This window comes from Onthophagus taurus, chromosome 6 (genome assembly GCF_036711975.1).
Source record: "Onthophagus taurus isolate NC chromosome 6, IU_Otau_3.0, whole genome shotgun sequence".
NCBI lineage: Eukaryota > Metazoa > Arthropoda > Insecta > Coleoptera > Scarabaeidae > Onthophagus > Onthophagus taurus.
In genome coordinates this window covers 11,763,281-11,788,913 of record NC_091971.1, presented here as the reverse complement: position 1 = coordinate 11,788,913, position 25,633 = coordinate 11,763,281, and the positions used below count along the sequence as shown (strand labels likewise).

Genomic DNA, 25,633 nt, shown 5'->3' with positions numbered 1-25,633 from the left:
TTTGTTAAGTTAAAACATTTATATCTTAATTAATTTTGAAAATAACAAACTTTTTTTCGAATTTCTTCTTCCACCGACAAAGCGCATTCTATATTTTTGGGAAACGGCATTCCATGAGTGATAATTGTAGATTCCAATGCGACAACAGGTAGTTGATTTTTTAATGCGTGTTCTACTTCTTCTAATATACAAAATTGAGAGAAATTTCGTGAAAATCTTTTTGAATTTAACGAAATAACTTTTTGTTTGAACAATTTATACAAAGATAACATATTTAAAAAGATTGTTGTTTAAAAAATGTTTACTTAACCACACAACATACAAAACAAGACACCACAATGTTATTTATTGCGTATGGTAATCTCGTGTATATTTGGTCACATAACTCCCGATTTGTGTGTAATAAATCTCCAAACTTGAACTAAATAATAATGCTTTATTTATAAAAGCTGCAACGTCTGGAAAGGCTATACTGGAAAGGTTTAGGAGTCCTAAGCACGTAAGAGGGATTACAGGAGCCACCAATGCCCAGTGAAGTGAAATCTAAACAACAAAAAAGATGATTTTTAAAATACATGTATTAAGTACAAAATAAATATTTTTTTAATAAATACTTGTAGATATTAATACTAGACAGCAATAATGTTTTAAAAAAACTTATTCTAATCATACACGAATACAGTTATTTTTTTTTTTTTATATTTTCACCATCTCAAAGAACCAGATTCATTATTACGATATTTCGAAGGACTGAAAGTACACAAGTTAAAAAAAATTAATTCTATAACTTTCTAGATGTACCTAGAAGATGTAGAAGAAGGTATAATAGTTAAATTTTGTGGATTAACCAGAGGTTGTAATTTTTCGGTAAACTGGCGGTAATTTTTTTCAAGCTCTTTTTGATAATCCCTTTGATCAGAACCGATCAAATTTTTATTCTTTTTCAATGCATCACTACACCTACAAAGAATTAATAGTTATAATAAAAATGTAAAATAAAAATTAAATAAAATTACCTTTTAGAGAAATCCTTAAAACATAGCCTCAATTTATTTTGATGTAGAGTCAAAGGTTTTCCATCGCAAGGTAAAAAGGTCATCGCCATTTCTAAAGGACCTTGATTCACCGTTGTGCCAATACAACCTTGAAGAACCATCTGTAATATTTTCGGATCAGCCGGTTCTTGTAAAGTAGCAGCCGCTAATTCAGCCGTTTTCTTTTGAATATCTTCGATTGCGACTTCGATGGGAGTTAAAATAATTTGTGTTCTATGAACGACTTGGATCCTCGTTTTTACATAAGGAAAATGTACGGATGTTGTTAAAATAGTTTTTCTTTTGTATTGCTCGTGTAATTCACCATGAGCACGACCGGTTGTAGTGAACGGAGTTGCGTACATAAATCGTTCTAAACAAATAACTTTTTATTATACATATATGTATGTACAATGTGTTAATTAATTGGACCACGTTATACATCACTTGACTAAGCGACATTTTATCGTTTTTAGAGTTTCATGCTGTCTGGTAGGTAAAGGTGTAACTTATCTTAGAAATAATGCAGAATACCGAAAGACCTAAAATACTATTTGTTTTAAAGGATAAAGCTAAGCGCCAAACACGTTATACGATTCAAGAACCGACTTAGATACGATTTTATTGCACTAAAACTAGAACTAACACTAGACCTAGAACTAGAAAGGTTCGGGTTTAACCGTGAAAAAACTTTCAGTTGTCAATGTCAACTTTAATTTTATTATTATATTCCTAATCTTCATAAAAAATCCTTTAAAATGAGTTCAAACTTGATGCATTTATCTCAAAAAACCAAAAAGTTGAACTTTCAACTATTAATTTTGACATATTTGACAACTTCATAAAAAATCCTTTAAGATGAGTCCAAACTCGACATATTTAACTTTAATACTAATGGAAATACAACCACTTCCGGTTTGAAATGTCAACGTCAATTTTGACATATTTGTCACCTTCATTAAAAAAAACCTTTAAAATGAGTCCAAACAAGACGCACTTATCTCAAAAAACAAAAAAGTTAGAATAAAAAACATTAAACCTTAAGTTAGCAACAATGAAGTTAGCAATTTAATTTTTAAATATTAATACCAACCTTAATTTTTTATTTTTTTTTTATTATATTTTTGTTTTTGTGACAAATATTAAGACATTTTATAAAAATTAAGAATATGTCAAAATGACATTTCAAACCGGAAGTTGCTTATATCTCGAGTAATATTGGAATTAAACGTATTATGTTTGGACTCATTTTAAAGGATTTTTCACGACGATTACTAATATGTCAAAATTACCGTTGACATTCTTAACCGGAAGTTGACCATAACTTCATTAATATTGAAGATAAATATGTCGTGTTTGTACTCATTTTGAAGGATTTTTAATGAAGATTGCAAATATGTCAAAATTGAGGTTGACATTTTAAACCTGAAGTTGGTTATCATATAATAGACAAATGGACAACTTCATGGTGTTCTTTCATGATGTATTCTTTGTTAAAAAACCCTTTAAAATGAGTCCAAACAAGACGCACTTATCTCAAAAAACAAAAAAGTTAAAATAAAAAACATTAAACCCGAAGTTAGCAACAATGAAGATAGCCATTTAATTTTTAAATATTAATACCAACCTTAATTTTTAATTTTTTTTAATAATATTTTTGTTTTTGTGACAAATATTAAAACATTTTATAAAAATTAAGAATATGTCAAAATGACATTGACATTTCAAATCGGAACTTGCTTATATCTCGAGTAATATTGGAATTAAACGTATCATGTTTGGACTCATATTAAAGGATTTTTCACAACGATTACAAATATGTCAAAATTGACGTTGGCATTCGTAACCGGAATTTGACCATAACTTCATTAATATTGAAGATAAATATGTCGTGTTTGTACTCATTTTGAAGGATTTTTAATGAAGATTGCAAATATGTCAAAATTGAGGTTGACATTTTAAACCTGAAGTTGGTTGTCATATAATAGACAAATGGACAACTTCATGGTGTTCTTTCATGATGTAGTCTTTGTTAAAAAACCCTTTAAAATGAGTCCAAACAAGACGCACTTATCTCAAAAAACAAAAAAGTTAAAATAAAAAACATTAAACCCGAAGTTAGCAACAATGAAGATAGCCATTTAATTTTTAAATATTAATACCAACCTTAATTTTTGATTTTTTTAATAATATTTTTGTTTTTGTGACAAATATTAAAACATTTTATAAAAATTAAGAATATGTCAAAATGACATTGACATTTCAAATCGGAACTTGCTTATATCTCGAGTAATATTGGAATTAAACGTATCATGTTTGGACTCATATTAAAGGATTTTTCACGACGATTACAAATATATCAAAATTGACGTTGGCATTCGTAACCGGAAGTTGACCATAACTTCATTAATATTGAAGATAAATATGTCGTGTTTGTACTCATTTTAAAGGATTTTTAATGAAAATTACAAATATGTCAAAATTGAGGTTGACATTTTAAACCTGAAGTTAGTTATCATATAATAGAAGTTTAATAACTGAAGTTAATCTAGTGTTAGTCACTTTTTCGCACTTTCTTTTTATTTTTAACGTGTTTTTTGGGTCATTTCACATTTATTAAAAAAAATCGTCGACATGATGATTTTTGATTTTTTCTCAAGTTTCTTTCTTCTTCGTCCTTAATTTCATTTTACAACTTTTTAAATACCCTGTATGCCCTCTGTGCTTGTGATAGCTGTCATCAGTTCTGTGATAAAAATGGACAGGCACCAAACAATTTTCAATAGTTTGAGCCTGTCTATTCTGAGAAGTCTTATATTTTTAGAAAGATGAAAACGAAAATGCCGTTTTTCTCAACATTATTCATTTGTCGCTTAGTCAAGTGATACATCATTATTGCAAGTATGCAACCAATATCACAGTATTGGTGTTGCAATACGCGATTTGCGTATTTGGTTGCATACTTGCAATAACGTCGGGTACGATAATTAATTAACACAGTGTATTTAAATAAACTTATTTACGTACTTATATTGTAGTTTTTGTCAAAATGAGTTTGTCTTCGTCGTAATTCGTGTGGTTCAAAATATGGCTCGACGTAAGTTATTTGAATGTAAGCTTTTTCAGGATCCAAATTGCTTATATCTACTATGTTGGAATCTTTTATTATTACGGTGTTTTCAGACCCGAATCTTTCAGCATAAAAATTCTAAAAAAAAATTTAATTAATTTCTATTTCAATATTACATCTTTATATACCTCTAATCGACTAAAAATCTCTGGGAGCTTCGTTAAATTAGGTTCTTTATAAATAAATTCTTCCCCATCTAAATCCCCAAACTTCAATCCATAAAATCCCACTCTAAAATAAGTTCCAAACAGTCTTTTTCCATGTAACTGATCGATTTTTGTGTACGCATCATGTAATTTTCCATGGATATAAGCTAATTTTTTAAAATCTCTGTTATTCTCAGCAATGGGAATTAAAACGCTATAAATATCGTTCATAGGTTCATACATAGCACCGGCATATAAATGCCCAGAAGCTTGCTCTAAAAGTTTCATTAAACGCCCCTCAGAAAATCCCAAACAACCTTCTTCTCGATCCGGGCTTAAAACATCATCGGAAACGGCGCTTTCTTCAAGAACATTCGGACTAACTTTTTCTAACGTAGCGGCCCCATCGGGTAAATGAGGTAACGGTTCTAACATTGCTAAATATTCAGCTACCAAAGCTGCGGAATGTAAACAACACATACCAGCTTCACAAAAATTACCTCTTTCTTTATGCTTTTGTGCCATACTATCGAGCCAAGTTAATCGGAGTTCGGGGGAATTTTGATATCCTTTAGCGATACGATACATTAAATCTAACAGCATTTCCGGGTCATCTTGGAATTCTTTCATTTTAACTGTGTCTGAGAGAATCATGTGAAGATTAAAAACGAGATCACGAACTTGTTCGGGAAAACTTGTATCAATTAGATCATTATCGCGTTCTCCATACTCTAAGATCGTTTTTAATGATCTTCTTAAGGAATCATCGCTAAATGATGATGAAGTACCCACTAATTTACTTAATGACATCGTTACTTGCATTTTTACTCTTGCAAAATTCTATAAAATCAAAATTTAATGTTAAATATTTATTTATTTGTAATCCCGATCATTTTGGGTTGCACTTACATTGCCAATTTGAAACGTTTGTCTCATTAATAAATACAAAGAAGCGGCAGCTTGAGATCGCACGGATGGAAGATTTGATCCGCAATGTTTTAAAAGAAGTAGACATAATTTTGCGCAATGATTACTTTCATCGTCGAATAATGCGCTATGAAACTAAAACAAAAATTTTAAAATTATTATTTTAGTTCTGTTGTATAATTTTACGAAGACAACGAATTTAGGGGGCATAAACATGGCCGTAATAGGAAATTTGGGGTTCATAAATAAAATCTGAAGATTTAATTCTAAAAATCGAATTTGATAGAACAGATAGACGAAGGATGTTAGATATGGAAAAAATTGAAAATATGTTCAGAGACATAAAGGAACTGAGTGACATCAGATGGGAGAAGAATGGATACAAAAGGGAAGATGAGGGAAAGATTGTGGAACAGGAGAAACGTATAGATATGCTGAAAAGAGAGGAAAGATGTAAAAATGTGGCAATAAAGGGAATCAAAGAAGAGAAATAAATTTAACAAGCGATACAGACAACAATAGGCCGATATTAGTAAAACTAACAAAGGAAGGCAGAGGGATGGATATCCTAAAAAACGGTAAAAAGTTGAAAGGAACGAACATAGATAACTCTAAGAAAATTCAGAGAGAGAGTTATGATTTGATGACTGAACTAAGGGCACTCAGGAGGAAAGGAGTTAAAGTTCATTTACAATACAACAAATAATTGTACAGGATGAAGGAAACGACGAGGGGAAGATAGTGGATGAAGAAGCTGGCAGAAATTATAAACCTTATATGGACGATATGGAAAAAGAAAAAAAGAGACTCCCTATAAATTCAAAAAACTAAGTGTAGAAAGATTAGGAGACTTTACTGAGGATAAAAATGCAAATATAAAGGAATTAGCCAGGAACCGGGGAGGAAGTGGAAGAAGTGGATGGAGGAATAGGAAAAGATTTATTCGACGCCATCAAGCATAAGGATTAGGTGAAGAAGATATAATTTGAAAGTAAGTTACCTTATAAACAAGACTTCTTTGTGAAGCAAAAATATGGGGTAAAACCGTAATGCTTTGATTCTTTCCCAACGCGTGTAATAAAACGGTTAAAGCCAAACCGATCAAATTTTGTTGCGAATCCCATTGCGCGATTGTTGAAACGCATCGTTCCAAAGCATCCAATATAATAAACGAAGCCTCCGTGGCCAACATCCCCTCTAAATGAGAATCAGTTAAAACATCCTCTTTCGTTTTTTCAACGTAATCATTCCCCAAACGATTCGCTTTCTTCCAACGTAATTTTTCGGTGTTTTGTTGATTATTACTTTTACGTTTTTGCATCATTTCCCTCGCGGATCCCTGCCCCAAAATCATATCTTCTAAACGAGATTTAACATCGACTACTTGTTGTTGTACATAACCGGCGGGTTGAGTTCTTTTATGAGGTTTGTATTCAAAACAATTAGCGCAAGCGTCCAATAACTGCAACATAATCGCTAAACGAGGTGCTCTTAACTCACCTAGCCATTGCGAAAGAGATTCTTGATCGATATTTTTTAATAGCCACAAAACGCAAGTAAGAAAAGTTTTTGTTACTTCACTATTAATAGCGGTTATAGTAACCGAGTGACTTTTCGTTGATGTTAATGTACCCTCTTCAAATAAATATTTATCATTCTTATCAGTTACATCCATTAAAGGTAAAACGTCCATGGCGATGTTCAATAAAGGTAAATAAAGCGCTGCAACGCGTTTTTTAGCATCAGGCGATGAATACCTCGGATCTGTATCATGCCAATACATCAAATATCTCAAAATATCAACCGCTTTTTGATGCAACCCAGAATGACAAGGTTCAGAAAGAACCGCCACTAAATCGGTTAAAATTAATCCGGTTAAATAATGATGTTGACGATATTCCGTGGTTAATTCAGCGAAAGTACTCGCTCTTTCTTGACTAGCCGGAGCACCGGATAAAAACGAATTTTGACTCGTTGAACTAGTTACACTTGGACTGGGCGAAACGCTAGCACCACTCAAAGACATAAAAGGAGTCGCGAAAGGTAAATTTAAAGGTACGTAATATTCGTGGCTACAAATTATTCGTACAAATTCTAATTTCAATGTAATTAAAATCGATGGATCTTGAATTGATGATATTTTCGATTGAGTTTGTTTTATATACAGCCTTATTAGTTGCATGACAAATCCGCGATCACAAATCGAAAATAAATCAAAAATGAAAAACGCTAAAGCGTCGTTTAATTTATTAGCTTTTCTATTATTCTCCATTGAATAAGATATAATTTCTGAAATAACCGATTGCAAAAGTGTCATGATATCGTCGAGAAATTGTTCGGGGAATCGTATTTTTCGCGCCATATTTAAACTCCTTGTGTAATTAAGATGTTCAATCATACTTTTTACGATCAATTCAAATAAAAACCACGCATTCTTCATTGAAAGTTCTTTAGTACGAGTATCTGCAATTACCCAGTGCGAAATCAATTCTTGATGCACAATTCTTTGATAAGCAATCGCATAAATACTGTGTTCATCATTCGTAGTCGCACGCATACTCGAAGCTCGATCTAACGTTCTCGAATTATAATGTGACACTTCTAAATCAGGATTAGAAGATGAACGCATTAAATTGGAAGTTTCATTTAATTCTTCATTTAAAGGATGTGGTAAATAACATTGATAATGAATGTAAGTAGCTAATAAATAATCTCTTCCATGGGAATCTTTTTGTAAATTAACTGTATTTGAAATTTTATCCAATAAGAGACATAACGCTTCAAAGCTTGTATTTCTTACGTTTAAAATGTGTCCACTTACTTTCGGTGGTTGTACTAATAATTGAATGATACTGTCTAAAATAACAGTTAAGTTTCTTATAATCGCTTCGGGTTGTGCGTTTTCTAAACCGATCATTGACGATCGTAATTCAGCTTCAACACCGCTTTCGCCTAATCTACTTGGAATACATCCTGCGTACACGTAATCGTAAGCTGAGAAGAATCGTTCAATTGCAGGATCTTGAGTGTGAATTGAAGATGTTGTGTCTAAAACGACCGTAAATAATCCTTTATGGTTATCTAACCAACGCGTTGATGGTAAACAAACATCAGGTGGGATATAACTATAATTTGCAGGGAGTTGATCCAACATAATTGGTAAAGAAAATTCTCCAGAAACGAGTCGACCATCTCGTAATAAAGGTAACCAAGTGTAACCAACAGGGGTATCAACGGTGGGTTGTTCCAATTTCTTTTGACAAGAAATGTGATAAAATGTGAATAATAAATGGTGTTTATCTTCTAAAGCGGCTGGTAGTTTTATTTTGATTTCATCGTAAAATGATGGGCATTTATTATGGTATGTAACGGTCGTGTAAGCTTCATTAGCCATTTCGGGGCAACTAGATTTTCCAAAAATGCTATTTAAAGCGTTTCCAATTTCCTCCCCGGCCATTAATTGCACTTTCACCGTTAAATTTCTAGCCGAACCAGTTCGATTTGAAAAATTTAACTCTTTAGGATTTACAAACAATAAATTTCGATACACATAATGAGGAGTTAAAATTTCTTTAACCGGAAACTCGAGCAATTCTTTAACAGGTCGACATTTATCATCCATGTAAGGATGTAATTTCATTAATTCGGGTGTTAAACAATTTTTGGTATCAACCGGCATTGGTGAGATATCTAATTTTAGCGTTGCAGGAATACATTTTAATTTTTTAAAAATTAAATTCGGTTTTTTAAATTCTAAGAGGCATTTGTAAAGATCTTCGTCTTTCATTTTTTCGGGCTCTTGTTTAAAAAACGATGACATCGTTAAAGTAATCGGGCGAAAATTATCCAAACTATTCGCCAAATGATCCGGGGACCACGATCGACGTTTCTCCGAACGTCTTTCTAACGAACCCCTCCGAGTTAAAGTTCCCATGTCAGAAGCGCGTTTTCGAAGTTGCTCCAATCCGCTACTCGACGTTTTTCGATCTAAACTATTTGTATTTGATGTTCCGCAATAATCTTTTTCGTCCCTATCTAAAGAATTCCCACCGTTAATAATGTTCATTAAATAAATTGCGGTCCAAGCGAACGGTTGGCGATATTTTCCTAATCGCTCACAAACGGAAACGGCATTACTTTTTAATTTTTCCCTATTTTTATCGTCTTTTAAATACGGTTCGATGCAATCGTTAATATCACCTTGAAGCACTTTTTCAAGTCTAATCACAATAAATAAATCCGCGGAGGGGTACGAAACATCGAAAGCACAAGCTCTGGCTAAAGTACTAGTATCGCTATAAGGAATGTGATCGCCAAGCATTCTTTTTAAACTTTCTGGATTTAAATCGAAATAAAATGTTTCGGAAACTTTTTTACGTTCTTTTGCGTCATAAAGAGCCATCGAAGCAAAAAGAGGTTCAACTTCCAATTCCAAACTATAACAAAAAAAATTAAATAACAAATTTAAATATTACAGGGGAACAACAAATTTCTTTTCTGCGACATAAGTTTATGGAGTCAATTTAGATACACATAAATATGAAGTAGTTTATATTAAAATGATAGAAATTACCGAATAAATGAAATAATCAATGCCAGAGATGTGATATAGTTGTTACAAGGGAAAAAGTACATACAAAAAAAAGGAGATAATGAAGAAAATCTGACTGAATATGAAGATAATGAAACTACGACAGACGACAGAGAAGAAGATATAGAAGAAAACGTTACAGAAGAAAAACGCACTAATCTGGTCGACAAGTTAAAATACCTAAACACTTTTCAGATTACGAATTATACAACATTTATTGTTTAAATGTAAGCACTGAAGATCCTGAAACATTTCAAGAGGCTGTAAAAGAACAAAAATGGAAAGAAGCAATAAAAAAAGAATTAAATTCATAAGAAAAACTAAAAACATGGGAAGAAGAAACCAATCTACCTGAAGGAAAGAAAGCTATGAATCAACGTCAAAGTACCTAAAACTGAATCGAGCGTTATATGGGCTGAGGGAATCTCCAAAAGCGTTGAATATAAAACTCAACGAAGTTGTTTTAAAGGACAAGTTGAAACGATCTCTTTATGATTGTTCTTTATATTTTGATAAGACAATATGGCTCTTAGTTTATGTTGATGATTGGAGAAGATATCAATATAGAAGAAATGGTAAATAAATTAAAATTAGAAATTAATGATAAAGATTCAGGAAATGTAAAGACAGTTTTAGAAGTGAATATAGTGCATACAGATAAAACTTTAAATATAAATCAAACAGATATGATAGATAAAATTCTCAAAACATTTGGCTTGGAGGATTTTTTAATGTATTTGAAGATAACAACGAAATTAAAAATGTTCCTTATAGAGAACTTATAGGAAGTTTGATGTAAAAAAAGCAGCGAAGAGAATTCTTCGATATTTAAAAGGAACCAAGGATTTAGGCCTTAATTATAAGTTAAATAGAACAAGCAATAGCTTGATTGCTTATACTGATTCTGATTGGGCATCTGATAAATCAGATAGAAAAAGTATCAGTGGCGGACTCTTATTTTATGGAAATAATTTAGTGCATTGGTTTTCAAGAAAACAGAAATGTGTAGCTTTATCAACTGCAGAGTCCGAATTCATGGCTGCTGCTGTAACAGCACAATAAATAATTAATTTAAAAAACAAATGGAATTATGTACTGCGACAACAAAAGCACAATTTTTATGGCAAATTCGTTCCAAAGTTCACAGAGGTCTAAACATATTGATGTCAGAAATTATTTTCTTAAACAATTAATAAATAATAAAACTATTAACATGCAATATGTACCTACTGCTGAAAATCTCGCAGATATCCTAACAAAACCTCTACCAAAAAATGTATTTATTAATTATTAAACATAGAAGCAAAATGTTTTAATATTAACAAGGTTCTTCCTCTTGTACAAGATTTAACAAGCTCTCTGAACATAAACAATTATAACAAGTGTGTGTACATTTAAAAACGATTTCTTTGTCTGTGGGCAGTGGGAAAGACTAGCCATACAGAATGAATATGACTGTAGGAAACGCTAACATAGCTTATGAACTATTCATCAGCCAAGAAAAAGACATTCTTCCGCCACTACATACAAAACTTGAGCTAAGAAAACAGTTTCTTAAAGCTTTAAGATAGGAATGGCGATTGCTTCAAGTATATTTCTCATTTATTGCCTGGTCTCAATATAGAAAAGTTAAAAAGAGGAATTTTTGATGGACCTCAAATCCGCACTCTTATAAACAATGATGATTTCACACCACATGACTTAAGTTAAATTAGAAGGATGGGCAAGCTTTGTATCAGTTATCAAAATTTTTTGGGGAATCATAAAGCTGAAGAATATGCTGAACTAGTAGACAAAATGCTCCAGAATTTCCAAAATTAATAAAAATTAGGAGCTAATATCCTAGTAAACAAGAAACATTTGTGAAACATTTCCATTTTAACGAACAGTGAATTGAAACATCTTAGACCTCCATTTCATATACGTAACAGGTACGATTTTTACGAAAAACTGAACCATGTCTTTAATATCTTCACCGCGGTGATGCGGTCAGCGTCTTGTCACGTCTTGTTCTATTGCAGTTTCAGACAAGTTTCAACTATGTTTCAGAAATATGTCGAAGAAACATTTCATGTTTCAATAATATGTATCAGAAATGTTTCTGAAACGCAAATTTGTTTACTGGGTATGAGTACAAATAGCATTATTTGCGACGATTCTACCAGAATATCAAGGTTATGGAGGAAAGATTTCAAGGTCGTTGGGATCGCCAACCTACCACTGGAAGTTGCAAAGAGACTCTCCAGACCAAAAGCACCATAGAAAATCCCATAGAAAACATTTTTCTTAACTATTATTGACATGTTTTTGTTTTTCAAGGACAACCATTCCACCAGGACATCAACGTTATGGAGGGAAGATATCAAGGCAGTTGGATCGCCATATGATGGCAAACTACTGCTAGAAGTTGTAAAGAGACTGTCCAGACCAAAAACACCATAGAAAATCCCATACAAAACATTTTTCTTAACTCTTATTGACATGTTTTTGTTTTTCAATGTTTGAATCATAAAGCCGAAGAATATTTCGAAGTAGTAGACAAAATGCTACAGAATTTCCAAAGATTAGGAGCTAATATGAGTATCAAATAGCATAGAAAATTGCATACAAAACGTTTTTCTTAACTCTTATTGACATATTTTTGTTTTTTATGATTAATTTTATTATTAATTTCCAGTATAACTATTTATACTAGCCTTTATCTTAAAAAATAGAATCAATTCAACAAAAATATTATTATTTTCGTATTCAGAAGACCAAAATGACCTAAAATTGACTAATAAACCACATGCCACAGAATCAGAGTTGCCCTGTGCATAATAAATAATAAATTTTACGTTAATTGAAGACATTTCACTAGGATTCTGTGCCCAACATGTTCAGAAGGTGGTAAAGCAGGAAGTCTGCGCTCAATTGGCTCTGTATCTTCGTTAGGTGGGCTTAAAACGAAAAGAGATTCTTGTCTCTCTACTTGTCGGCGAGATTCATTCAGTTGGTCTAAAATTTCTGGTGAAAAATGTTCCAAAATTTCTGTAATTAATGGATCCCCAGCTAAATGTCTTAAATCCAAAGAAGCCCAAGAATTCCTCGGGGTTAAAGTATCTCCACATGATGATACACTTGATCCCATTGAAATCACACTTTGTCGTTCACTACTTGATATTGATTGTATATCAACTTCACTGTTTGATTCAGTTGGACCACCTTGATAATCATCTTCAAATTCTTGTTTAACACTAAGATTTAATGGCAAATTCACCCTTGGTCCAATAGTACTGCTGTAATTCCTATTTTGATATTTAACGATTTTCCAATCTGATGTGTAGCAACGAATACATGCTTTAACATGTGGGGACAAAACATCACTAAAAAATCAATTTCATTATTTTAAAATTACACTTTAATTTTGTTATTTACAGTTTTTCTTCTGGAATAATAGGTTGCAATGTACGTATTGGCCTCTCGATATATTTAATATCAACATCATTGGGTGGAAAATCTAAAATTCCTCTTAAAGGTTCCCTTTCAATTAAAATTTGATATTGAAGTAAAAACTCTTCGTAATCAAATGGTTCAACCACATCATAAGTCCAATTCTAAATAAATAAAAATGTATAAGATGTTTTTATGCTTGTTTTTCATACCCCTGCACTTGGTGAAACTAAACAACTTTTTGATGAATAACACGAAACGTTTTTACGGGATTCCGAGGTGTGTTGCCTAAAAATAAATATAAATTAATAAACATTTATCTTTTTTAAGCATTTATTTCATTTACTTGGACAATTTTTGGGTAAACGCCCAAATATTTGTCGCCATTTCTACACATTAAAAAAACACTCCATTTATTGAACTTGCCTTAAACCCCCACGTATAGTACGTTTAAAACAGCTTGATGGGAGATTCACCAAAAAACAAGTTTCGCTTTTATATGATAAATTACATATTTAACTGATTTAATTAAAAATGATTAATATTAATTCACTTTTTATAAATTAACGTTTACAATTTATAAATAAAGATAATTAATTTATATCTTTTTGTATTAAGTACGCCACCATAAATGATTTGTTCTGTATAGATTTAAGTTGGTAGCCCGTTAATAATAAATCTGCATTGTTTATCAAATGTCAACATTTTTTTTAGGTTATCTTACTTTTAAAGCCCACCCATTTAATTAAATAAATATAGAAATAATGGAATCGAGGGGTGAATCGGAAACGCAACAATTAGTTTTAAGCGATGTGGATGGTGAAAACGACGATAGTTTAGCCCAAGATGATACGGTACCCGAATCGAAGATAATATCTCCTGTTCGAAGTAATATTGTGAGTATCAATGTATCGAATTATCTAAGTTATCTAATAAGTTGTATTAGATTTCTTCTTCAGGAAATACTACAAGTCAGAGTTCTGTTTCTAGGGGCCACCATGGAAATATAATCCATGGTAATCGTGGAAATTCTAAATTATTATTCATTAATGAAAAACAAAAAGCTAAAGATTATAATAAAAATTCTTCAACGGCTAGACCAAGAAATCCACATAAAGGTAAACAATTAAGGACTTTAATTATTTTTTTTACATAATTGGTTAATATAAATTTATTTAAAAAAAAGAAATGTAGATGTCAGGGTTATAACAGGTGACATAACCTAAATTCTTTTTTGATTTTTATTTCTTTTGGATTTTTTATTTTAATTTAGAACCAATTAGCACAAATGTTCGACACCATTGCTTTTTGTCTGAAGTGCCCGATGTACGCCACATGGAAAAATCTCTTTTGGGGTTATTGGAAGATTTCCATTCGGGTAAATTAAGAGCTTTCGGAAGTGGATGTACCATGGAACAAATGACCAATATCAGAGAACAACAGGAAAAACTTGCCAAACTACACTTTGATTTAGGTTCAGTAAATGAACCTTCACTAACTGACGAAAATATCAGAAAATCACAGCACACAATGAGCCAATTAATTCAAAGACTAGAACAATTAAGCGTTTCAATTGAAGGTTTGCATACGGATAATGATAAGAAATAAAATAGCCTTTTTTTTTGATGTAAATGAAATGTGTATATATTTTCTGTTTTTGTTACAAAAATTTTAAACAATGTCAATAAAATTGTTTTGAAAATAATTAATGCATTTTATTAGTTTTGTGATAACGTTCAGGATCTGAGTGTCTTTTTCCAGCAACTTTTTTTTCAGCAGCACTTGATGCTGATTGAAAAGTACGTTGGAGTTTTGTCTTTTTCAGCTCCCGATATTTTTTTAAATAAGAACCAACATCTTTTGATAATTCTTCTATCCTCAACATTAACGGGGCGGGATATCTATAAAAAATGATAATTTACATTTCCAAACATTGATTTAAACAACAAAAAACCTACATGCATCCTAATAATTCAATATTGGTAAACGTCGTCGCTAAAGCCACTAAATAATCTTCAGGAAATTTATCCTTATGGACTTCCATGAACGCTTTGCGCAATTCCCAATGTTCTTCTGGTTCCATTTCGTCGTAATATTGGTCGATATCCCAATCGGTTGGAAACTTTTCGGTCATTTTTGAACTTTTAGGTTATGTTATAAACAGTTTACAAAGTCACACGTGAGATATCATTAAAAGCGGGTAATCCAAATATCCATTTTTGAATAGAATTTTGGTGGTTTAAAATGGATGATTCGTCCACCGGCTTCGCAGGAATTCTTTACAGCGATATTTGCATGATTTTATAAACCCCCCTCTGTCTTCAACGATTGAACGCGACGTTGCCAATTTTACTTTGTACACTTCAAAAAAATTTAATGTCATGGATGTCATCACATAAATTAAAACGTTTCGATTGAGTAAAAATGTTTCCATAAAATTAATTTTAATACATTAATTGTTTTAATAAGTATATTGTGGATATTTTTAAATGATTTTTTTATATTTTTAGAATTTTATTTGGATAAGAAGCAATTTTAAAAATCAATCGAAACAGTTTGTGATAAATTTTTTGAATTAAAATTTTATTAAAGTCATAAATATTAAAAATGTGTCTTGTGGATTGGAAATTATTTAAAGAAGTTAATAAATTGAATATGTTTTTAAGAAAAAACACATTTCCATCAAAAGAATTTTTAGATTGAAAATATTTCTTCTGCTACCCACTAGATGGTGTTTATTCGAGTCATCAATTTTATTAATTGCTGATTATTTATTTAATCTTTAATTATTCCTTCTATACAAACGATTTTTTCGTTTATTTTATAACATTACTAAAAACTTAATTTAATACGTTTTGGGTAAATTTTTAATTATTTAAAGTTCTATTTAACCGTGGTTCCATCTATGATCAGTAGCTAAATCTACTCGATTTAAGATATGTTTTTAGGTTGACCTGTAAAATGATATATAAACCAGCTTAATGATATAAAGATAAACATTTAATTATATTTCTTCATTAAAAAAACTTATTTATCATAATTTAGAGTAATAAATGAAGTGTATAATTAAAAATAAGGTCATTTCAAGTTGTTTTAGTTCATTAGACAATACACAAAAGTCGGCTAAAATCGTCTTTTTTTAGTAAACATGCGCAGTACCATAAATTTATCTTACTGCGCACAGCGTTGCAAGAAGTACATTCGGGATAGTTGTAGTATTGTAAAGAATTTTAAAGTTTGTCGTCGAAGTAACGAATTTTACGAATTCTTAGCGAGATGTTCCCCACAAAGTTTCTACCAAGTTTTAGTGAATCAAACGCGAAACCGTAGCACATGTAGTTGAAAATAGCAGTGCGTGGAGTTATACCTTGTGTTACAAAAATATACAGAAACAGATTGAAAGTATAATTAATTGAAATAGAAATGGACTAAGTGAGGCCTCTGTTAATTAACTTCGATTAATAATGAGTACTAATACCGAAGAAGAAAAATCCGAAGCGGGGAAGTCGTTCCCATTGGACTTAGCTTCAAAATTAACTGCAGTTAAAACCATTGATGCTAAGACTCCTATTGTTACGGGGCAACAATTACGGGGTATGCGTCTTTTAACGCATTCATCAACAGGTCAGGGTGGTATTGGAGCACCTACTATCATTACTGCAAATATGCCACAAATTATTAAACAGAGTAAGTTTTTTTTTCCTAAACTATTATTAGATTAATAGTCAATCTTTTTAATATTTTTTAGATACAAATCAATCTCAAGTTTCTGGAACGATAACTGTACAACGTCCTGCTCAAATAACTTTAGCAACAGCAAGCATTCCAGTGGTTGCACAAACTACGGGAACTACTTATCACGTCCCTAGAGGACCTGCTGTTGTTGCTAACCTTGCTGCACCTAGAAGCAATGTTTCTACAGCTAGGGGGCCTATTGTTGTAGCACAAACAACACAGGTATTAATGAATTATTGTATTGTGGTTATTTTTTATACAATTATTTTGTTATAGAATTTTGTAAGACCTCCAAGAACACCAAGTCCCGCTTTAGGTAGTACTTGGCATCCTTCAAATACAGCTAATGGGGCTCAAATTAAAGCCACTTTAAGTCCGCCTATTAAAACAACCACAGCACCAGGATGTCTTAAATCTCAGATCATTGGAAGGGCGCAAACAGTTCCTCAAAATATTAGTACAGTGAGACCGACTTCCACTATTTTACAATCAGCTATTACTGTTGGACAAAACAACCAAGTAAGATTTATTAATTAATTTAAAAAATTAATTGGAAATATTAATTTTATTCTCTTTAAAGGTACACACCTTCAATAAAACTGCCCAAAACATATCCAGTATTCAAACAATAGGCAGTACAGTGACAATTGCACAAGTGTTACCATCAAGAACTCAAACTTTGGTTTATAGCTCGGTTCCAACAACACAATTTGTCTCGAATTCAAGAGTTACAATAGCTAGTTCTTTACAGACTCAAAGGCAACCAACAACACCTAGGCCAATGGTAAATAATAATAAATAATTTGAACAATAATTTTAATTTCAAGGACGCAATTATTTTTTCATATAGCAATATTTCGCTTTCTTCAGGGTTTGAATTTCTACAAATCAAGTAATTAATGTTAAACTAGTTATAAAACGTTACAAAAAACTTACAAATTTTACTTGAAACAGCGAAAAAGTATTAAAAATCAGCCACAATGCACATCTTAAATCCATGTCAGAACCACAAAGACCTAAAATTGACTATATTTTTTATTAACAATGTGGAACATTTCAAGAAATAAGCGTTTATGATAATTTTGTTCCCTAACTAAAACCTTAGTCTCCTCAAAATTAAATAAGTGACCAATAAATAACCTAACATAAATTTCTAACATCACCTTTGTGTTGATTTATTTATCCATTGGCCAGTTTGACCAATATAAAATTGATTACAAGAACTGTAAGGTACAAAATAGATGACATTAAATTAAATGTGAAATTCATGTTCTTACATGGATTTAAAATATGCGTTGTGGCTGATTTTTAATACTTTTGCAAGTACAAGTTGTAAGTTTCTTGTAATGTTTTATAACTAGTTTAACATTAGTTACTTGATTTGTAGAAATTCAAGCCCTGAAGAAGCTTTAATAGTCTTCTATCTTATCCTAGAAATTAAATTTATTGTTTGAGGTGTTAACATGATTAAAGTGGATTGTACATTTGGGTAAACCCAAGAGCGCTTTTTGTATTAGTTCATACCTTTTACATTCACAGCACAAAAGTAGCAATCATCAAGGTGGTTTCTTGGGCCTTCCACGTCATCAGTATTCCAACTGGAAGCCCTTTTTGTCCTCTTTTATTAATAACTTTTATAACTTTTATTAATAACATTTTTAAAAATAAGGCAATTTTAATTTCCCTCTGAACAGTACGGTATCTTTAATGTCGATGCAATTTAAGACATTTCAACGTTGCAACAAAAATGTTGCGAATAATAATTGTCCAACCTTAATCTGCAATGTGATGGGTGGAACAATATTAAGAATGAAGCCATCATAAATTTTATAGTAACAAAGCAAGAATTAATTTTCGTAAATTTTTTAAATACTAAGACACATCTGCACCCCGCGGCATATTTATCTTATAAACTAAGCGAGGTAATTGAAAAATATGGACCTGAAAAGTTTTTCTGTGTAATAGGGAATAACGCTGCAAATATGCAAAAATCTTTCAAATATGCCCAGGAAAAGTGTAGTCATATGATTTCATTAGAATATCTAGCACATACTTTTCATTTATTGTGACTGAAATGTGATTACATTCAATAATTCATGAACACTAATTGCAATTGCAAAAAAAATCAAAGAGGTCCATGTTTTAAATGCCTTATTTATAGATATTAATAAAGAGAGAATATTGCGTTAAAACTGCCTAGTGAAACAGATTGGGGTAATAAAAAGTGTCAATTCAACACCTAGCTGCAAAAAAAGAATCATCTGCATTACCACCTGCACATATGAAAAGAAATTTATTAGATAACTTTACATTTTGGGCTAAAATTGACGCGATTATTCGAATACTGAAACCAATTGTGGAATCTTTAGACAAATTTCAAATGTTGAAGTAAATTTAAGAGAAAATCTTTCCGGAAGTGACATGGACTTGAATGAAAACGATGTTGCCAATATTTTGAAATCATTTGAAGAGAGGAAAGACCATGCTTTGCCACTCCATTTTGCAGCTGCATTACTAGATCCATTAAATCAAGGTTCAAACCTTAATCAAGAACAACAAATTGACGCGATGGAGTTATAATTATAAACGTCGATTCCTTTAAAAATGTTATGACAGATTTAGCAAATTATCGCTCAAAGCACAAATTATGATCCAAAAGTTTCCTCTGGAGTTGCATCCATTCTACATCTCCAGTTTCTTGGTGCAACGTCGTTATCTAAAGTTGCTATAAGAATTTTAACTGCACCATTTTAACTTTTTCGTTTATTCATCATAAAAGACGAAACTTCGAATGCGGTAAGTCGGAGCAACAACCAAAACCAAGTACTTCATATTCTGCTGATTTTGCGCATCTTTCTGATTATGAAAATCTAGAAATTCAAAGTTGGGCTTCTTAAAGTGATTTAGATACAAAGTGCAAGCATCCAAATGGACATATTTACTTAATTTTTGCCGCAAAAAAATTTTTTTTTATTCCTCTTCGTTGTTAATATAATTATTTGATTTTTTAGGCGCAAGTTTCAGCAACTCGACTTCCAGTAAATGTTCCTCCAGGTGGAACTGCAAGGTTGGTAACCCCACAGATCTTAGCAACTAGTACCAGGATATCAACTGTATCCACATCTCAACAGCCCACGATTATCGGAACACAACGCATCCTTTCAACAGCTCCAAGTAATGTTACTGTAGGAAGATTACCCACAAGTCAACCTCAAACAACTACAGGAAATATAATTACACAAAATCGAATTCCCACATTGTCTTTGCAACCGATTGTTGCTGTAGCTACTACAGCTCCAATGAGGGCATTACAACCCCAAGTGCCTAAAGTTATTACACAACAAACTCAACAAGGTGATTTTTACTCGATTTAATAATTAAATATCTCAAAAAAAAATCCCAACAAAAATGACATTTAACATAACCTAAAATGATAATTTCATCTTGACATTTAATCTAACCTATAAAAATTAAATTTTAAAAATTAATTTTTTTGATTTAATTTTGATTTAGGTGCTTCTATACATCTTGCTCAGTTGCCTAATACATTAAAATCGGCGCAAACTGTTACACCTACAACAAGAACAAGTATTGAATTTAATAATTTCGAAAATTATTTTACTTTAATTTTTTCTAAATTTTAGTCAACGTTCAACCAGCTGCTCTTGTAGCTCAGAGACAAGCAAATATTGTCCCATCACAAACAATACCCCTAACGAAAGTGTTTTCTCAAGAAGGACAAGCGGTACCTCCAACGAACGTTTTCATTCACGCACCAGTTAATTCGTTACCCAGAAGAAGTTCACCAAGTAAGCTATGATGAAATATTTTAAATTACTTAAATATGACAGTTAATTTTTGTTTAATTAAGCTCTAAACTTAATCGATTTGGTTAATAGGTCCTTCATCAACAACACATTCTTCAAACGTTCCAACAACCACAACTACAGTTGCAGCTTATTCGATTGCGGGTGGAACGTATTTCTACGATAATTATTCAAGGCCTTTTGGGCAACAACAATCGTCGTTCGCGGCTATAACCCCCGTTACAACTCAACAAAGGGCAACCAATTTGAGTTTGGGGGCGAATCAATCCATGCGATTTAATCAGGTGATGGTAATTGGAGGTCAACAATTTACGCAGCAAGATACCACGAATCAAATACCCGAAAATAATCAACAGCAACACAACACATTGACGCCAACGAAACTTTCCTCGTCATCTAGACCGAGTATTTTAAGAAAACGGGATCATGAAGGGTCACCATTAAAAAGTGCTAAAAATTTACAAACTGTTTTGACGAGTTTAGCGCAACAACCGTCATCGCCTCCTTCAAGACCAGATTCTGCTGGTAATGGAAATAGTTCAGGTAAAAATATTATTTTTATACAATATACTAACATTATATTTTTACAATATAATTATCGTTTAGCTGGAAGTACAACAATTTCGGCAACTTCAAGTCCTGGACCAGGTGAAACAAACGAAGATAGTTTACCTCCTATCCCTATGAACAAAGAGGAAGAAGAAAATCGACCACCTCTAGAAATGAGTCCAAGAAAAAAACCGCGTAAACAACAATTGTAAGTTTTATAAATTCCAATTTAGAAAAAAAATAACTTTTTTTGTGTGTAGGACTGGAAATGATATAATGGATGAAGTGAGTGAAGAAATGCAATTTCTCTCTGAAAATAACATTAAAAAGGAAGAAGATTCTGATGGAAATCGATCGGAAGGACATAGAGAATACACTCCAGAAGTTCAAAATAATAACGCGTCGTTAAGAAAGTCAACTTCTGCGAGTTTATTGAACAGTTATCGCCACCCATGGAAAACCACTCAAAATCATTTTTTAAGATACTCAGATGTGCGACCTAAAGAAGAAAGAAAACCAAGTATTGTCGACTTGGCTAATCAATGTAAAGTTATGGATAAAGTTAATGGATGGAAAGTTCATCATTTAACAACGCAAATGTTAGATTTGGTAAAAAAAAGGATTTTTTTAATACTTTTAAGAAATTATTATATTTTTGTTTTGTTATAGGCGGAACAAGGTGATTCTGTTTATTCTCAGTTAGAAGAACTTCTTAAATCGACCGATTTAAAAGGGGATGTTGATAGTGATGTTGATCGAGTTAATGAACTTATTAAAGTAAAAAAATTATGATTAAAATATAATTATTATTTTAATTATTATGTATTATTATTTTTAGGGTAACTTGCAAAGAATAAAAGTAATTAATGAAGGTATGGTGGAAGCAAAATCGACTTTAATGAAGATTTTTGATCACAAAGTGCATGTGACGGACATAATCAATAGGTGTGCAAGCAAACGTAACTTTAAGAAACGTGATAAATCATAACTTTTCTCTCCCTTTTTTGTTTTGTTTTGTTTTTTTTAAGGATTAACACGAATATACGAATTCATTTTTTTATGATATGTGTTTTCGAATCCCATTTGTTCTATCTCTTGTATGGTTTAGTTTTTAGCAAATCTAATCCATTGTATGTTTGATATGAATATATGTAAATACTTATAAAAAAGATAGTTTATATTGGAATAGCAAGTTTGTTTTTAAATATTGATACGTTAAGTAGAAATTTGTGTTTTATTTTATCTTTCCCAACTTTCAATAAAATTTAAAAATTTTACTTGTCACTTTGACGTTTCAAGAAGTGAGGTTATGTTTACAACTCTGTGTCAAAAATTAGCTTAAATGTGGGGAAAAAGAATAAAAATAGCTGAAATTCAAGACGGTTGCGATTAAATTTGCAATCGGTTTCGGAATTTGATAAAAATAAAGATGTTAAGATTCCAGGAAGGTAAATCCCAACTATTAATGTTTTTCATTATTTCAATTTTAGACCATCTTAGACAACTCAAATGTCAGCTGAAGAACTTCATCAGCAAGAAAAAGATAATTTTTTAGAATGGAGACGGTCTTTAGCATCTTTACAATAAGAAAAGGGAATTTTATTAACGCCATATGAAAAAAAATTTGGAGTTTTGGCGCCAATTTTGGAGAGTTGTTGAAAAAAGTGATGGGGTACAATATGCATTCTTTTCTGCATACAAAAACATGATTTAGATGGAATCAAAAAACATTGTGTTGAAGAGTCTGAATTAAATATTGTTGATATTAAAAATGATGTTAATTTGTTAGAAAATGAAGTTAAAACAATTAAAAAAAAACTAGATTGTTTATTAGAAATAGCAAGTTCTTTACCAAACGTTTCGTATGAATTAAAACATAAAATTTGTGTTTTATTTTATCTTTCCCAACTTTCAATAAGATTTAAAAATTTTTCTTGTCATTTTGACGTTTCAAGAAGTGAGGTTATGTTTACAACTCCATGTGTCAAAAATTAGCTTAAATATGGGGAAAAAGAATAAAAATAGCTCAAATCAATTAGGAAGAGCCTTAGTAAAAAGCAGATTTTCTAATACATCGAATAAAAAATTTACTTCAGATGGATCTATGGTACCAAAAAAAATTAACCTAAAAAATTTTTTTGAATTTTTTCTTGATTTAAGTTACACACAACTGAAATTCAAGACGGTTACGATTGGGGTAGATTAAATTTGCAATCGGTTACTGAAGAATCGTCTTTTCAAGAATTTTTATCAACCGCGGAATTAGCAGGAACAGAATTTCAAGCAGAAAAGCTTAATATTAAATTTGTTAATCCACGTTCGAATGTGGGACTTTTAACTGAAGAGGAAAAAAAGCGAGCAATTGAAGAATTTGATAAAAATAAAGATGTTGTTAAAATTCCAAGAAGGTAAATCCCAATTATTGTTTTTCGTTTTTCCATCATTATTTCAATTTTAGACCATCTTGGACAACTCAAATGTCAGCTGAAGAACTCCATCAACGAGAAAAAGATAATTTTTTAGAATGGAGACGGTCTTTAGCAACTTTACAAGAAGAAAAGGGAATTTTATTAACACCCTATGAAAAAAATTTGGAGTTTTGGCGCCAACTTTGGAGAGTTGTTGAAAAAAGTGATGTTGTCATCCAAATTGTTGATGCAAGAAATCCTTTGTTGTTCAGATGTGAGGATTTAGAAAAATATGTGAAAGAAGTTTCAGATAAAAAGACAAATTTAGTTCTTTTAAATAAGGCCGATTTTTTAAATGATAAACAAAGAGAATTATGGGCGGAATATTTTGATTCTTTGGGGGTAAAATATGCATTTTTTTCTGCACTACAAAAAGATGATTTAGATGAAATCAAAGAAGATTCTGATGAAAGAAAATCTGATTTAAATAATGATGAGTCTGAATTAAATATTGATGATATTAAAAATGATGTTAATTTGTTAGAAAATGAAGTTAATGCAATTGAAAAGAAGTTAGATTGTTTATTAGAAGTAGCAAGTTCTTTACCAAACGTTTCATGTGAATTAAATCAAGATACAAATTCATTAAAAAATAAAAATAAAGTTTTATCAAGATCAGAATTAATTGAGTTATTCAGAACAATTCACACCGAATCAAAAGTAACTGAAGGAATAACAACTATTGGTTTAGTTGGGTATCCAAATGTTGGTAAAAGTTCAACAATAAACGCCATTTTAACGGAAAAGAAAGTTTCCGTTTCCGCAACTCCTGGAAAAACAAAACATTTCCAAACTTTGTACTTAACCCCAGAAATATTACTTTGTGATTGCCCAGGATTGGTAATGCCAAGTTTTGTTTTTTCTAAAGCAGATATGGTTATAAACGGTATTTTACCCATTGATCAAATGAGGGATCATGTTCCTCCAATTAATTTAGTTTCTTCTTTAATTCCAAGAAGGGTTATTGAAAATACTTACAGTATCATGTTGCCAAATCCCATGGAAGGCGAAGATCAAGATCGTTGCCCAACAGCTGAAGAAATTTTAAATGCTTATGGATGTAAATTTTAACAAAATTAATTTTTTTTTATACTTTAATTTATTTTTATAGATAGTCGAGGTTTCATGACTGCTAATGGTCAACCTGATAACCCAAGAGCTGCCAGATATATCTTAAAAGATTTCTTACATGGAAAATTATTGTATGTTCACTCACCTCCTGGATGTGATGTATCAAAGTTTAATGATTGGGAAAATAAAAATCAAAGTTTTATTAAAAAACATTTACCTTTACGCGAACAAAGAGCAATTATTGTAATTTTATTATTTATTTTTTATAATTTCTAAATTAATTAGTTTTTTTAAAGGGTACACGAGTAACCTCTGAAGATTTTAACAAACAATTTTTTGGGGGAAATTCTTCTGGGATGCATACAAAAGGAACTAAATTAATTTCTTCAGGGTAATTTTAAAGTTTATGCTAAAATCGTTTCATTTAATTAATATTTTAATCAATTCCAAGGGCTACATCAGCTACAGATTTAGGACCAAAACCCTGGAAAAAAATCAACAAACACGAAAATAAGAAGAAAAAAGAAAAGTTAAGAAGACTTTATTCTCATTTGGATCAGCATTAAATAATAAAAAAATGTTTAATAAATTGCATTTATATAACTTTAATTTTTTTCCTTTCAATTTGACACATACAACATAACCTTAAAATAAATTTTTGGACCAAAACCCTGGAAAAAAATCAACAAACACGAAAATAAGAAAAGTTGAGAAGACTTTATT

At 31.2% G+C, this 25,633-nt stretch overlaps 6 protein-coding genes across 7 annotated transcripts in view; 3 read left to right on the top strand and 3 right to left on the bottom strand.

Moving 5' to 3' along the window:
- LOC111424376 (uncharacterized) overlaps positions 1–349 on the bottom strand; it is a 125,116-nt gene extending 124,767 nt beyond the window's left edge. The window contains exon 1 of the mRNA XM_023057881.2: positions 51–349. Within this exon, the coding sequence (XP_022913649.2) occupies positions 51–272 (222 nt within the window). The 5' untranslated portion in view covers positions 273–349. The remainder of the gene's footprint in view (positions 1–50) is intronic.
- Positions 350–560: 211 nt separating this feature from the next.
- LOC111424298 (dedicator of cytokinesis) lies at positions 561–13,905 on the bottom strand. Its single transcript, XM_023057798.2, has 11 exons — positions 13,607–13,905; positions 13,473–13,548; positions 13,246–13,424; positions 12,666–13,193; positions 6,238–9,673; positions 5,220–5,372; positions 4,293–5,150; positions 4,062–4,242; positions 1,017–1,407; positions 802–960; positions 561–750 (listed from the first exon to the last, which is right to left on the bottom strand). Exons 1-11 carry the CDS (start codon positions 13,645–13,647, stop codon positions 705–707), a joined length of 6,048 nt encoding a protein of 2,015 aa, XP_022913566.1. The 5' UTR covers positions 13,648–13,905; the 3' UTR covers positions 561–704.
- A 30-nt stretch (positions 13,906–13,935) lies between these two features.
- On the top strand, positions 13,936–14,965 carry LOC111424300 (coiled-coil domain-containing protein 28A). Of its 2 annotated transcripts, none has more exons than XM_023057800.2 (3): positions 13,936–14,156; positions 14,207–14,378; positions 14,534–14,965. In XM_023057800.2, the coding sequence occupies exons 1-3, from the start codon at positions 14,025–14,027 to the stop codon at positions 14,866–14,868; spliced, it is 639 nt and encodes a 212-aa protein (XP_022913568.1). In that variant the 5' UTR covers positions 13,936–14,024; the 3' UTR covers positions 14,869–14,965. The 2 variants fall into 2 exon arrangements, with proteins under 2 accessions (XP_022913568.1, XP_022913569.1); XM_023057801.2 differs by having other exon boundaries at positions 13,950–14,156; positions 14,579–14,965.
- Positions 14,882–15,625, bottom strand: LOC111424301 (partner of xrn-2 protein 1). Its single transcript, XM_023057802.2, has 2 exons — positions 15,219–15,625; positions 14,882–15,161 (listed from the first exon to the last, which is right to left on the bottom strand). Exons 1-2 carry the CDS (start codon positions 15,392–15,394, stop codon positions 14,966–14,968), a joined length of 372 nt encoding a protein of 123 aa, XP_022913570.1. The 5' UTR covers positions 15,395–15,625; the 3' UTR covers positions 14,882–14,965.
- Positions 15,626–16,455: 830 nt separating this feature from the next.
- LOC111424299 (Sin3A-associated protein 130) lies at positions 16,456–22,431 on the top strand. The gene is made up of 12 exons (XM_023057799.2): positions 16,456–16,947; positions 17,009–17,217; positions 17,272–17,514; positions 17,576–17,779; positions 20,007–20,349; positions 20,509–20,583; positions 20,640–20,804; positions 20,895–21,365; positions 21,429–21,579; positions 21,632–21,980; positions 22,041–22,148; positions 22,210–22,431. Exons 1-12 carry the CDS (start codon positions 16,725–16,727, stop codon positions 22,357–22,359), a joined length of 2,691 nt encoding a protein of 896 aa, XP_022913567.1. The 5' UTR covers positions 16,456–16,724; the 3' UTR covers positions 22,360–22,431.
- Positions 22,432–23,303: 872 nt separating this feature from the next.
- LOC111424339 (nucleostemin 3) lies at positions 23,304–25,513 on the top strand. The gene is made up of 6 exons (XM_023057844.2): positions 23,304–23,478; positions 23,532–23,779; positions 23,830–24,899; positions 24,951–25,153; positions 25,207–25,301; positions 25,362–25,513. The coding sequence occupies exons 1-6, from the start codon at positions 23,374–23,376 to the stop codon at positions 25,474–25,476; spliced, it is 1,836 nt and encodes a 611-aa protein (XP_022913612.2). The 5' UTR covers positions 23,304–23,373; the 3' UTR covers positions 25,477–25,513.
- Positions 25,514–25,633: the final 120 nt, after the last annotated feature.

Excerpts from the sequence above, each read along its gene's own strand:
- LOC111424298 (XM_023057798.2), bottom strand. The coding sequence starts at position 13,647 with ATGGCGACAAATATTTGGGCGTTTACCCAAAAATTGTCCAA. Across the intron at positions 13,549-13,606 it reads TTTACCCAAAAATTGTCCAA|GCAACACACCTCGGAATCCC; the intron begins GTAAATGAAATA and ends ATTTATTTTTAG. Across the intron at positions 13,194-13,245 it reads ATTATTCCAGAAGAAAAACT|TGATGTTTTGTCCCCACATG; the intron begins GTAAATAACAAA and ends TTGATTTTTTAG.
- LOC111424300 (XM_023057800.2), top strand. The coding sequence starts at position 14,025 with ATGGAATCGAGGGGTGAATCGGAAACGCAACAATTAGTTTTAAGCGAT. Across the intron at positions 14,157-14,206 it reads CTCCTGTTCGAAGTAATATT|ATTTCTTCTTCAGGAAATAC; the intron begins GTGAGTATCAAT and ends AAGTTGTATTAG. Across the intron at positions 14,379-14,533 it reads ACCAAGAAATCCACATAAAG|AACCAATTAGCACAAATGTT; the intron begins GTAAACAATTAA and ends ATTTTAATTTAG.
- LOC111424301 (XM_023057802.2), bottom strand. The coding sequence starts at position 15,394 with ATGACCGAAAAGTTTCCAACCGATTGGGATATCGACCAATATTACGAC. Across the intron at positions 15,162-15,218 it reads ATTGAATTATTAGGATGCAT|ATATCCCGCCCCGTTAATGT; the intron begins GTAGGTTTTTTG and ends CATTTTTTATAG.
- LOC111424299 (XM_023057799.2), top strand. The coding sequence starts at position 16,725 with ATGAGTACTAATACCGAAGAAGAAAAATCCGAAGCGGGGAAGTCGTTC. Across the intron at positions 16,948-17,008 it reads GCCACAAATTATTAAACAGA|ATACAAATCAATCTCAAGTT; the intron begins GTAAGTTTTTTT and ends AATATTTTTTAG. Across the intron at positions 21,981-22,040 it reads CAACGCAAATGTTAGATTTG|GCGGAACAAGGTGATTCTGT; the intron begins GTAAAAAAAAGG and ends GTTTTGTTATAG.
- LOC111424339 (XM_023057844.2), top strand. The coding sequence starts at position 23,374 with ATGGGGAAAAAGAATAAAAATAGCTCAAATCAATTAGGAAGAGCCTTA. Across the intron at positions 23,780-23,829 it reads GTTGTTAAAATTCCAAGAAG|ACCATCTTGGACAACTCAAA; the intron begins GTAAATCCCAAT and ends TTTCAATTTTAG. Across the intron at positions 25,302-25,361 it reads ACTAAATTAATTTCTTCAGG|GGCTACATCAGCTACAGATT; the intron begins GTAATTTTAAAG and ends ATCAATTCCAAG.